General features: G+C 42.0%; 1 protein-coding gene across 3 annotated transcripts; it reads left to right on the top strand.

Moving 5' to 3' along the window:
* Positions 1–6,730: 6,730 nt before the first annotated feature.
* HEBP2 (heme binding protein 2) lies at positions 6,731–14,371 on the top strand. Of its 3 annotated transcripts, none has more exons than XM_081855379.1 (5): positions 6,731–6,873; positions 7,217–7,292; positions 10,523–10,658; positions 11,003–11,183; positions 12,334–14,371. In XM_081855379.1, the coding sequence occupies exons 1-5, from the start codon at positions 6,845–6,847 to the stop codon at positions 12,509–12,511; spliced, it is 600 nt and encodes a 199-aa protein (XP_081711505.1). In that variant the 5' UTR covers positions 6,731–6,844; the 3' UTR covers positions 12,512–14,371. The 3 variants fall into 3 exon arrangements, with proteins under 3 accessions (XP_081711505.1, XP_081711507.1, XP_081711506.1); XM_081855381.1 differs by having other exon boundaries at positions 6,735–6,894; XM_081855380.1 differs by having other exon boundaries at positions 6,782–6,899; positions 7,215–7,292.

Below are 14,371 nucleotides of genomic sequence, written 5' to 3' on the forward strand. Positions count from 1 at the left end.
CACAGAAACATAAACTATATAATTCATCCGATGGTGCTAGCATGCCAGATAGCTCTCTTTTTGGCTGAAGAGTAGGACAAAACTCATAAAGAAATGAAAACAAGCCTCTGTCAAGGATATATTTGAATGTGCAGCCCAGGGTTTGTGTGCAGTTAATTAGGGAGTTGGATATGAGGATAGTTCAGCTTTCACTGCCATCAATAGTGAATAGCATATATTCTCTTTTTCCCTTTATAAGAATTTGCAGAATAAAGTCAGTACGTTTTAGCAACCATGCCACTCCCGGTGTTATATTCCCCATCTCTTGGTCACATTACATCCTTATGTATTTGATTTCTTGCCATTTAAATTTTTACCCTTTGTGCCAATCTTCAATGAAACAATCAATAATTTTATTCCTATGTCACCTTTCCACAGTACAAAGCATGCTGAAGGCTGCTTACAACGTGAAAAAATACACAATTACAACATAGCAAAAGTATTCATAAACAAAACATCAGAAAATGCACAACCAATTGGAACAACTTCCATGCAAATCACAATAAGAGCTAAAATAAAGATACAAAAAAAAATCACTAACAGCAATAACGCCCCCCCCCCACCAATCCCTTAAACAATACCACTGCTCAATATTCTTGATGTTTGGGACAAATTAATGTGTGTGAGAGAGTGAGTGAGAAGACAGTCTACACAGCCATATTCATAAATGTAAATATGTAACTAACAAGATAGCTGAATTCATGGCTTACATAGGTCAATTTGCACAACTAGCAGTGGTATCTAAGGTTAGTTATAGTCAGACCAGATTCACTGAAATTCAATGGGTATGACTTAGTTGAATATCATCCCAGAGCTTTAATGCAGTATTGATTAATGGAAAGTTTTTATTTGATAACGACAACCTCACATGGTCATGTGCATTGAACCAGGGACAAATAATTGCCTGGTGAATTAATTTTTACCTCAGATGACCTATGTGGGTGCTGCATTCACACCCGTTTCTAGTAAACTTGAATCCAGATAGAGAAATCATTTCACAATGGGCCAGTAAATAATGAGTTATTCTGCTTCACTTCATCAATATCAAACCAGCACCGTAAGATTATTCTAACATTGTATCAGCCTACATGACACAGTTTTTAGCCTTGTTCCTTACTTATTCTTCATAATTGTTATGGAGCACTTGGAGGTCAATAGGGGGCCAATAGGACAATCTTATTTAAAACCAAGCTAACTGACAGAGGCTTAAGAAATTGGATTATTTGGTAGTGCATTGAAATAATAAATATTGAGGAAAACTAATACAGTCGACTTCCACTAATCTGCAATTTTGACAAAGGTTTACTTTCCATTTCTTGACATTCTACTGAACTAAGTTGTTTTATGGAAGCCTAACATTCTACAACCATGAAATAAATTGTCATTTGCCTAGCTGCCATCCCTCTCATTTCATTGCATGCAGATCACTAGTGTACTAAGGTGACCTACATGGCCAATAGCAATAGCTAGGGCACCCAGGAACAATTTTGTCAGTGGCTCTACGCATCTCACAGTGTGACGAGAGTCTCAGCAAGTGCCAGACATCATCCAGAGTGTTAAGGAATACATTGATTTCCGTCTCTGTGGGTGAACCATCATATTGGTGCCCCACCCTTGCAAACTGAACTGACCACATCCAGCCCAACTCTGTGTAGAATAATATTTATGCTTATTATTTGCTGGCTGCCAGTTCATTTCTGGGCCCAATTCAAAGTCTCACATTAGTATTTACAGCCCTAAATAACTTAGGCCCAAAGTATCTGAAAGACTTGTCTCCCTCCCTACAGATCCTCCTGTGTGTTTTGATCAGCCCTTTTGGTAGTTATACCTCCCTAAGTAGTTTCGGGGGTGGTCTGAGAGAAGGCATTCTCTGTGGCAGCCCCCAACAGACAGCTTTTTAATAACAGAGCTTTTGGCAAGTGCTGAAGATCCATCTCTTCACCCTGGTCTTTTAACACCCGTGATGTGTTTTTTCAAGACCCACCCTATTCCTGTGATCACAAACTGCTTTAATTTTCAAATTTAAATTGTTGTAACTGGCCCCAGGACCTGCTAGTGAAGGGCAGGTAATAAATTCCATAATGACAATGGTAATAAGCCTTATTCATGCTGGTTGGAGGGGGAAATGGTATAAAAGAACATTCCTGGATGCCAAGATCCAAGTTTGGGGCAAGTACTCTTTGGTGAGAGAACTCCAGCAGAGAGTTAAAACTACACAGTATGCAGCAAAGTAAAGTGTGGAAATATAGGCTGTTAAAACTCTTAAAATGCATCTTTCCAAGCAGTCCTCTTTTTCCCCAGCATAGTAAAAGGAAACACATTTAGTAAGATAGAATGGGTGTACTTACAAACTCTCCAAAGGCCAGGCTCATATGCTTTTCCATACATCAGTCTGAAAGGCCGAGCAGGCAGTAAAATTTAGTTTTGTTCCAAAGTGGTGAGAGTTCCTAAATTGTTCGCATAGGAACTTAAGAGTGGCCTGTGAGAGCCATGCAGGTTGAACTAGCACAACTAGCTCAGACCTCCTCATCTGCCACAGGTCCTGTGAATCAACAACATGTGATAGTCTACATATGGTAAATTAGAGCACAGGTGATCCTGAGAACTACTGATGCACCTCTCAACATCTGCCATCTCCCTCCTGTCTCGGTCTCCCATTTTCACAGTTGACATGACACTGATACAAGCTCATGCAAAACTACTCAGGATATAAATGGTGAAATACAGTTTTCTTTCTGACCATTAGTCGTCATCTTCCTATTCTGTTCTCTCACATTTTATTCTATCAAACTGTGGCAAATCTTATTGCAAAGGAGAACCATTGATCCTTCTTCAGAATCTGTCCATATTGCTTTTGTGATGTAGGAGGAGGGATTTGCTGAAGGGGTGGAGTTTTATTTCTAGATTGGTCACAGCTGTGGCATGGTGCAATTATTACTGGCAATTCTAATAGTGAGCTTTTGTGCAAGATGAGATGTGACAGAAGAACCCATTCCATAAAGCTAACATTACTCATCGTCCAGCACAGTTGAGCATCTTAACAGGGAGGAGGCCATACAGAAGGGTGAAATCAGGGATGCAAAGTAATAACAGAGAACAAGACCAGGTCAAAAGTAAGCCTCTTATGAACCTGCTTTCCCCTCCCTTGTTTCCCAATCTCCAACTATCTCTCAGTCTATTTAATTAACTTTTACATCAGATACACAAAAAGGAAGACAAAAGCCGCAGCCTTAATTCTATATAGTGACTTTTTCAGTCTCTCAGATTAAAGCATGCATGTGTCATTTCCTAATAGGAATTTAAAAAAAAAACCAACTTGTTCAGGACAAATTACTTTACAAGAGAACAAAGGTGCAGAAAAGGTAGTGACCTTGTTATCACAAGTAGCAGCTGAAGCAGTAAACCTTAAACCTTAAAAAAATACAGTATTTGTTGTATTTTTTTTGTCATAACATTTAACAGAAAATTGAAGTAATGTCATTATCAGAATCAGGATAACTGAATAGTTGTGTGATAAATTTAACTGTTCAGAACTCCTTTCTAAGTTCTTGTAGTAGTCCAGTGGCGTAGCGTGGGGGGTGCAGGGGGGCCCAGCCGCACCGGGCGCAACATCTGGGGGTTAGGGTTAGGGGGCGCAAATCCACGGGTTAGGGGGCGCAAATTACTTGCCTTGCCCCGGGTGCTGACAACCCACGCTATGCCACTGTAGTAGTCTAAGCTTTAGGGCAACAAATCTCTCCAAAAGGTTGCTTGGTCTCCTGGCTGCCACTAGACTATCATTCACGTAAACTAGCCCGAGACAACCAGCAGGAGCTCACATGATTGAATGTCCCTCCATGTTAAAAAAAAATCAGTCCACCTACATAGAAAACTTGCACAAAGCTAAGGTAGAAGTTTCTCTGTGATATCTACTTTTCTATGGGGTGGGGTTTGTTTCAAGAATAACTCATTCACGTGAGGCCCCCATCTGCAATTTGAAGTGGCATCGTGTGGACATAGGCGTACCACTTCATTAGTTGTTTCTGAGGTCTAAACTCCATGAGGCTTTGTTGGTGGGCACTGCCTGGTTAGTGTTGACATGTGACAGGGCCTTCTTAGTGCTGGTTCCTTGTTTATGGAATGCCCTCCCTCATTACTATCAGGAGAAATTTAAAAACATTACTGTTTATCCAAGTATTTGATGACAAATAAGATATTGCTCCCGGCTGAGATCCCTGAAATCACTAGCTGAGATTATTCTCGTAAATGTTTTTAGAATGCTTTTATAATTTTTCTTTCGGTCTTTGCTTACTATTGATGGATTTTTCTGCCCTAAATTCCTTCGGGATGAAGGGTAGGGTATAAATTGAATTAATGATAATGCTGCTTTATTGCTTTGATGATGATGATGATTAACTGCACAATTAAAATATTACATAATTTATCTCATTAAATATAAATCAGTAGGAAATAAATAAAACCATATAAAAGCACCACGGCCAGCCTCCTCATTCCCAGCACAAGATACTGCCACACTCAGCTTACTTGAACCAAAAACCAAAAAGAAAAGGCTCTGGGTGGCAGCAAAACACAACTCTTGGGGGAACAAGTTCCATAAGCAGGAAGAAAAAATGAAAATGCCCTATCATGTGAACCTGTCAGTCAGTCTATCATACTAAATGGAAGATCCATAAGCAGAGCCGCTGAGGCCAATCTCAAGACCTCCAGAGGTTCATATGGCTATAAATGCTCCTTCAAGTAGCTCAGTCCTATTGTACCGATCTGGTGTGAAAATCATGGCAGTACCTATCTCGGGCCAGGATTCCACACTATACGCCTTCCATGCAGTGATATTGACTGTGAGGAACAAAACAAAGCAATACATGAGCGACAGAGGATCGCTGGTGCAGATGTACAGCTGTCTTCTTTGGGGTAAAGTGCTACGGTGGTACAACTGTGCTGTTTCTGTGGAACTGCAAGAAAGTTTAGCACTGTCACGAACAGCAGATGGGAGAAGAGACCTGCTTAATGCCACACCAGTATGTGATATTTCAATTAAGCAGGCAATGATGATTATGCAATAATGTTCCCTTGTTCTCCTCTCCCTCTTCCACCACGTATGGTATCATTATCAGAGCTGATCACATTACAGAGCCAGGCCTCATTTATGTGACCTTCATAAACATTTTTTTGTCAGAGGTTTAGCCAGTTTAATGCCTGAAATGTGTGTCATATACCTCTGGAGCAACTACAGTTTAAAGAGCATCAAACCCTTTTAGGGGGAAAAATAAAAATCCACATTCTAGATATTATCTCTGCATCAACTAATTCTCCCTAAATCTGATTTTCATTCGAGTCTGGGCCCTCATTTATGAAAGCAGATGCAACATAATTGCTTAATATACCAGCGACTTTGTATCCACTGGTTCTAATTCCCTGTCAGTCTTCCTTACCAAAGGATGATCTTTTCCCTCCCCAGATCCTGGCTGCTGTGTCTGTGCTTGGAAAGCCGTTTATAGTGTTATAAAGGCTTTGCCTATTGGCTTCACTGCACAAGTGGGCGACTGCAAATTTTTACTAGGGTTGCTTTCTGCAGTGTGTCACCATTATGCCCACTTCTAGATCTTATTTGTTTACATCTTTATCTGAAAGGTCGCAACAGGGACAGTTGGTGATTTTGCAATGCCACAAATTAATTTATATTTCCACCTCTCCATTCCTGGGCTATACTTTTCTCACTTACCTGGAGCTACCAGCTTCAATTCAACCATTTCATTTCTAGAAAGCAACCGATAAATACGTGGGCTCTGGTCCATTTTTGCTATGGAGAGCATTCCTAGCATGTGGAGATGCTGTTCATCCCTAAATGTGTCAGGGAACTATGAATGCCCTTTTTGCTTCTCACCCCCCCTCGCAAAAAAAAATTGCAATTCTGCAGGAGGGGCACTTGTTCCCTTTGCATTTTAAGAGAGCGTGTTGAAAACTTAAACTCTTTGGTCTGCAATCCACAAAACACTTGTCAGTGCTGCTTCTCAGACTGAAAACATTAAATCTGCGGGTCGCTCCCAGAGCAACTCGCGTGCCAGAAGTTTCGCCCGCGTTTCTGCTTCTACGGACCACTTTCCTCACAGAGGAGCCTCAGAATATGAGAATATGCGGAGGAGCACGAGCCAACAAGGCGCCCCCGCGCATTCTATAGTACGGGGGGGGGGGGACGGGACATTTGCGCTCCTAAAGGAGGCGATGCATCTCCTCACAAAGTTGGGAGTGGGAGGAAAAGAGAGCCAAGGCGCGCGAATGCCTTCGGCTTTCAAAGGGCCCTTGTCATCTCGGCCGCCCCCCCCCCCTTCCCTCCTCCCGCTTGAGGCATATGACAATCTGCCATTAGCTCACTCCCGCATTCCCAAGAGCTTGGGGGCCAGCCAGCCAGCCCAACAAGCAGCATCTGACACCAAGCGGCACTGCAGGGCCAGGAGGAGCGCGCCCCCGTTCCCCGCCCACCGCCGTCGCCAGCAAAACAGCCGCTTTCGCTCCTCGCTCCCCACCCCTCGCGCGCGCGCACCCGCTCACACGTGCGAAGCTGCTCCTTTGAGGGCAGCCAATCCGGACGCCTCTCGTAGGCTGGCTGGAAAGGCGGCCAAGTACCCCCCCCCCGCCCCATAATGCCGTCAGCGGCTCTTCCTCACAACTTTGCAAGGGGAGGAGGTTGTTTGCTCCCCTCCTTCGCAGCATAGTGTCCCAGGCCACCTCCCCTCCCCGCCCTGGGTGTTTCCGACGCCACGGAGAGCGTCGCCTGAAATGTTGTTACACAAGGCGCCGGGGCCTTATGCAAGGAGAGCGAGGAAGAGACGGAAGGTGCTGCCGGCAGACAGAAAGGCAGGAGCCGAGAGCGAAGGGGAATATGGGCAGAGGGGATGCGGCGGGGGGATTTGAAAGGGCAACGGGGGGGGGGGGGAGGAAGGGATTGCGAAGGTTGCGCTTTGGTTTCTGCTTTAGGGAAGCTGCGCCTCAAAAAATAAAAATAATACTAGGCGCAGCTTCTTGCAATACATTTCCATACTGGGGGAAATGTTTGCCCCAGTTGCCTTTCTGCATACTCCGTTGAATACAAAGGGACGGGCTCTGAGGGAAGAGATGTGCAGGTGCACATGCAGAATGTGGAAGGGAAGCTCTAACGTCGTTCCTTTTCTCCACCCAGGATGCTGAAGACTATAAAACAAGCCCTCTTCTCTACTGGGCTGGAGATGCCCAAATGGACAGCCCTGCCAAACCAGGTGACCAGCGTTTATGGTTGTTGTTTTTAATGACTGGAAGGTGACTTTCCGCTTAATCCTTGATCGCGTCCAGTAAGTGGAAGGGGAAGAGATTTGCACACATGCATACACATGTCCCTGAGCGGAGTCCTAAACACAAATTGCTTGACTAAATATGTGATCGAGTGGGCGACACCTAAGCAGGGGTTCATTACGTGTGAGAGTTCCCTATTGCAGCTAGAAATATCACTGTTGCCAAAAAGTCTAAATTTTGGGTTCAGCAAGACTTCACTGGAAGATGCAAGAACTAATGCAAGTATCCCAGGGAAAATAACATGAAAACATCCAACAGGCATAATTTAATATAGCATTGCCCCCTCCCCTGGGTATTATCCTAAGCCCCTCTGTTGACTCCACATTTTGTCTATGTATTGACATATGTAGTAAGTGGATGTAAAGGGTTTTTTAAATGCACAAGGAGTGCTTTGAAAGCAAAGTTAAGAGGTACTGTGGTTGAGTAATGCAACAGTGTAAATGAGTTTGTTTAACCTATTATTATTTTTGGAAATACCTTCAGATTGCAATTTAAATCTATGTCATTGATTAAGGATAACCTTGCATTACTGAGAGAACCTGAAGTTTGAACTCTGTTAACATGGCTACATACTGTAGTCATTTCTGAAGATTTAAATGTTAGGAAATGGTTCATCTCATTCCAGAAAATATGTCTTGGACACCATGCATTTTTTCTTGGTAAAAATAAATATTTACAAATACATCTTTAAAATGTTAAAAGTTGCAGGTTTAAAAGTTCTGAACATGTTTAATTATCAGTGGCTGCAGGAAATATATGTGTTCAGAAACAAATTTTAATGCTGAGCTCTTCTAGGACAAAGGATTGTAGAAGCGAACTTCAGTTTATAAGCCTTCTAACTGTGTGGTCTTCAGCCTTTGAAGGTGGAAAACAGTGGGCTAGGAAAGCAAGGAGGGAGAAATGCATGCTAAGGTGTTGTGAGAGGAAAGCTAGCACTTACATACAGATATCCAGCCAGATATTTGGTTCCTGTTCTCAAGTGGATCATCCGATTGAGTATTGCAACATTGGTGCTCAATTTCCACAAAGACTTACTTATTGCCAAAGTAAACAGCAAGCTCATGTAACATTTCTCCCAACTTTTTTTAAAAAAAGAAAATCGGCTGGGGTTGGGGAGGGGAAGACCACTGGGGTGAAGAACAACGTAACCCTCTTCCCTCTGCAGGGGCCTTGCTATGTATTTAAAAGATCTGAGAGCACAATGCAGTAGCTCCCCACCCTCTCTATTCATGAGAAATGGGGTCGTGTGGTGGTAGTGGGGCTGAATGTTCAGAAATATTCAGCTGGCACCTGCTCTTGTTTTTTAGATGCTTTCATGGGATTTTCCAAATTACCATGTTGCTTCTGCTATTTCTTTTACTGGGCTGTGTGGCTGGATGAATTTTAAGTTTTTATTTGATCATTGTTAGTGGTTTTATGAAGACAGAAGTGCCTGGCGTGCTCTGGTCCATGGGGTCACGAAGAGTCGGACACGACTAAACGACTAAACAACAACAACAACAGTGGTTTTATAAACCGCCTCAAAGACTCAGTCGCAAAAACGCAGAGTGCCTATACGTCAAACAAATTTTAGACCAGAGTTCAAATCCCCACTCACTCCATGAAGCTCACTGGGCGACTTTGGTTCAGTCGTTGCCTCTCAGCCTAACCTCCCTCACAGGACTGTTGTGGGAAGTAATTAAGGAGCACATTAGGGAAAAATGTGGGATATAAATAAGTAAATATTCTCCAGGATTTGTTATTGGTCCCTTGAAGACATACCAGGAGGGCAACTGTTGCATTAAGGGAGCCGCAACTGTTAAGGGGCAGCTGGGTCTCCTCCAAGCTCCCCGATTACTGCTTCCCTTGTTCTTCAAACCATTGATTGCCATGCAAAACTTCCAGTGGCAACCCAAACAGTCAAGCAGATTGTGGTCTTCCAACAAGACAGGCGAAGAAAAAACTCGGTGGCACATTTATTCCTCCTCCTCCTGCTGCCCAAATACACTTAAGGACTGAACCTGGCCTTACCATGTGATGCTGCAGCAGAAACGCCTTCAAATACTTAGAAAGTTCTTCAGCAGTGCTTTCCTTTATAGTGCTGGGGGTGAAGCGTTTGCAGTCACTGTTGCCGCCACCATCTTCCTTATTTCTCAATGCTGCTAAGCTCTGTGGCATCTCCTGCCCCCAAATATACATATCAGGAGTGAGGCCCTGATTCACTGAGAATAACAAAGTTATTTTATTTATTTACTACTCTTTATATACCATATTTCCTCCAAGGTGGCAAACATAGTTCTCCCCTGCCCATTTCATCCTCACAACCACCCTGGGACCAGACAATACGTTTTTAAAGAGAGGACCTGGGACACTCAAAGATGACTTGTTTACCTGGGATTAACAGTGCCTGGGGTTAGTGGTAATTTCCCCACTCAAAAATTGTCTTCTACAAGCTGTTTTTCCATCATGGAGAACAGTGAGCTTTCACTATTTAGTTGGAAAAACAGCAGGAAGGCCATTTTGAAAGGGAAACCGACCAGAGGAGAAAAAGTTAATCAGTTCCTCCTCCTCCTCCCCCCCCCCCATTCAATTGCTTTGGGTGGCAACCTCCAATTACTACTATTCATGAAAATAAAAGCAGTAGCAAACTGCATCTGCTATATGGAGTCTACTTTGGTCCTAAGCTCTTGATATGAAGGAGTGTGTATGGGATCAGTTTGCAGAATAGCAATGGCTAATTGACTAGTGAGATAAAATCGAGGAAAGAGATTGGTTTTGTGTGTTTTTGTAACAATTGACAGCCCTTATCACAATATGCATTGTGATAGGCATTTTCTCTGTCTAGAGCAGGGGTAGTCAACCTTTTTATACCTACCGTCCACTAATGCATCTTTCTTGATGGTAAAATTTCCTTACCGCCCACCAGTGCTTGATGGAAGGATTCAGCTTGTGCCGTAGAACCCCCTACCGCCCACCTAGAATCCTGAAACGCCCACTAGGTAGGGACCAGGTTGACAACCCATGGTCTAGAGACAATAGGGAACACAATTTCATTTACTTGTTTTTAGTTGCTCTTCCTACTTTCCTTTTAAATAGTTCAATAACTATTCAGAGTTTATTATATGAAAATTACCAGGTAACAAATCTTGATTTGTCTCCCGTGGTTTTTTCCCTTAAGGCTTCTGATTATGAAATTCGACAGTATGAACCAGCCAAATGGGTTTGCACATCTGTTAAAACTGTGGACTGGGATTCAGCTATCAATACTGGTTTTACTAAGCTCTTTAATTATATTAAGGGCAAGAATGAAAAAGGTAAGGTGTGTTTTGCTCTACTTGTGTTTCCCTTGAAATCAGCTTCCCTTTGGCGGGAGACAAACACTAAGCACACATTCTTCATCTTCTTCTTGAAAATATACCTCAGGTGTGTCTTTTTGGTGGGGGAATGTGAGAAACTGTAAAGGAGAGAATCCAAATTTCTAAAGTTCAGCCTTATTTCAGGTTGAGGTCCTGATCACTCTGGTGTGGATTAGAGATGCTCTTGCTTCCTTCATACCCCCCTGTAATCTTAGCAATCTATTCCTGTTTTATTCCATCCTTTCTTTTGTAATGTTTTGATAATGTGTTAAGTGTAGCTAGTAATATCTTCCCTCTTGCAGGAGTAAAGATAGACATGACAGCTCCAGTGACATGCTATGTGCAGCCAGGTGCTGGCCCGTTCTGTGAGTCCACAACAACCGTCTCTTTTTACGTGCCACCTCAACACCAGGCAAATCCACCTAAGCCATCAGAGGCAGATGTCTTCATTGAAACGAGGCCAGCAATTACTGTGTTTGTCAGGTAAGCATGTGTGTCTATAACCTGCACCAGGTGTGGAGAACTACAGCTTCCACTTTCCCTAGCCATTGGCCATGCTGGCTGAACTGTAACTCCCATCAACCCCAAGACTACCTCCGTGTGGCCAACACCATTTTTGTAATTTATCTTGGGAAATGTCTGCTAACTTTGACTGCCACCTTGTGGTAAATGTATTGTGTCAAGGTTTTATGTGTTTCATGAAGGTGCAGATATGGGAGGTGGAAGAAACTGGAAAGAAAAACTGCTGAAACTAGAAGTTTAATAAACCTTCTTGGATGCTTTAATGGGGAAGATGAGCTATTTTCTCCATTAATATTTTTGCTACAGTTCTTTCTGCTTTGTGGAGCTGTAAAAATCCAAACTGCCCTTCAGGCGAGCCACACAGTCCTGGTGAAATGTATTTGTGTAAACAAGAGCTTTCTCCAGTGCCTTCTCGTTTCTTCTTTCCCTTAAAAGTGAGCTCAAAACTGGGGCCTGCATGTTCTTGCTCACATATATAGTGTCTGTGACATTAAAAGCTGTTATATATATATGAATGAATGAACTGGTGCCTTCATGTCGGTGCTCCATCCTGGCCCAGGTTGCAAAAGAACTGCAGTGATTTTTTTGAGACACTAGTTATTAAAATCATAACCCGCTGTGTAGACAGCTTCCATGTAGCTACGCTGGTTCACACAAACATTGTGCCCAAGAAATTACTGCCCAAACTCAAGCTCAGTGGCATTGTCACGGGATTTAGCCATGCATGTGAAGTGGCTTGTAGAGTTTCCCATGTTCCCACAATGCAGGCCATATAAGTTACTGCTGTCCTTGCCTGTAGAAGGAGATTGAGCAATTGCCACACAGCAGCTTTCAAAATGTATACACGAGAATGTTGCAGAGCAAGAATCTTTGAATCCCTCTGCAATGAAATGGAAAGGATTCTTGTTTCCTCAACATAAATTTAGTTACATATAAATGAAATCACTGATTTGGACCATCGTAGGTAGAAAAATTTACTAATACTGGTTTATGAGTGTTAATTCCATGTGGCTTGCCTACATTTGTCTATCACGTACACAGGTGTTCTACTTAGAACATAAAACAGTAGTCTCAACACATACAGAATACTTTGTTTTTTTGTTCTCAACAGATCTTTTGGAGGATTTGCCAATGCTAAAAAGAACCAGGATGAAATACTGGCACTTGCTGAAAGTCTGAAGCGGGATGGAAAAACTTTTCAAGAAAAGGTCTATTATACTGCTGGCTATGATAGTCCATTTAAATTGCTGAACAGACACAATGAAGTTTGGCTTATCAGGAAAAGCTAAAACCTCAACAATTCAGATTATAGCCTTAATAACCATAAGTGTCCTTAACTAAATATATTTCCTAATATTTTCCTACTTAGCCCATTGCCTTAATATCTATCAGTGCCAATATAATACTTGTTTCACAATGTTTATATATAACTATATAATAAAACTTCCAAGTGGTTTACAAAAATGTAAGATGGCTCTATAGGTGCTACAGTGTGGCTGCATGTGCAGCCATGCATCACAGTGAACATGTGACCAAACTGTCTCTTTCTGCAGGCAGTTTCTCTGTCCTTATAGCTGGCTCAACTCCACTGACATCAGTATGGGAACATTATAGCTTCTGAACTGCTATGCAGATTCCATACTCCTAAGGCACGGGTAGGAAACAAGACATAAGCAGTTCTCAGTTGATTAGGGTAGCGGAAGGTAGGAATGCACAGGCCCTGATCTCTGATTTTAACTAACGCATGTTGGGCACAAGATTCCTGCATTGCAGAGAATTGGACTCGATTACCCTCATAGTCCCTTCAGTCTCTCCAGTTCTGTGATTATATGTTCCTTTTTACTGCAGCCTTTTAAAAACAGTAGTTAAAGGATCCATTTCAAAAGGAAGGAAGCCAGGCCTCTTCAGATGTCCTGTAATACAGTTATGGTCTCAATGGCCTAATTACTAGGGCATTAAGGACCTCCAGTTGCCCCTTCAGTAATTACTGAATCAGATTCTGGGGTAGGAAACTAATGGGAAAAAGGGGCTTGCTGTAACCTTTGTAATACTTTTAATAATATTTTGTAATTTTTTTATCCATATTACTTCTCAAAGTTACAGGAATCATTAAAAACCTTTACCATTTTGATATATAAACTGAGACTAATTTAGATCACGCTGACATTAGTTTTAAGTTTTTGCCTTTGGGCACTTGAAAGGAGGGGAAAATGACCCTCCAACCAAGTGGAATTTGATGTGCCTGCCTTAATGTTCCTTCTCACATTATAGATACATCAAGAGATCTTTCATAGAAACCCATGTTCCATGTTGCCACAGTGAAGATGCAGCGTAGGTCAGCTGGAGGGTGGTGCTGGAATAGCCACTTACATGGGCATATTTTCATGGGGAAACAACATGTGGTGCCCATTCTCCAATACTTTATATTAAATGGACAAACTGTGTAATTTTCAGCACATTAAAATTTTCAGTTATTAGGCTTTTGAGGGCTTTCCGCCTTTGGAATTTTGTAAGGTGCTATATAATAATTTTTAAGTTGTATAAAGTGTGATTTTTGTAAAACCAAAATGTTAAATCAAATAATTGACACTGAAAACTACCGATGCTGATGTTGCCAAACTGTAGTGCTGCTCCTGGCAAATAGATCACACACGTGAAGACGTATCAAAAATAATAAGAAGGGGTAGTGTTTACTTGCACATTTAAGTTTTAAGCTCTGAAATGTCGCTAGCCAGAAAAGCCTTGTGTTTGTACTGAACACATAGATGAGCTTGAAAGTGGACTTGAAACCATTTGATAGGCTGTCAATCTTTAGAAAGATATAGCATCTATGGGAACGTGTGAATTAACAGGAAAGGCTGAATGTTGTTACTTTCCTATACACTTAGCTTAAAAAAAAATTTTTTGCCAGTTAATGTATCTGTTAATGTGAGATGCTAATAGTCTGTGCAATCTATTTACACCAGCAGCTGTGACAGATGAATGGAAAACACAATGGATGTTTTCTTAGCACCTGCTCTAACAGAAACCAGCAGCTTTGTTCAGCTGCAGAGAGAAGCTGCCTATTTCAGTGGTAATAATATAAATAATGTGTCCCATTGTCGCCAATAAAATTTGTCATTAATAAATACAACTAATTTTTAAAAAAA

This window comes from Podarcis erhardii (genome assembly GCF_964252035.2).
Source record: "Podarcis erhardii genome assembly, chromosome: 3".
Lineage (NCBI taxonomy): Eukaryota > Metazoa > Chordata > Lepidosauria > Squamata > Lacertidae > Podarcis > Podarcis erhardii.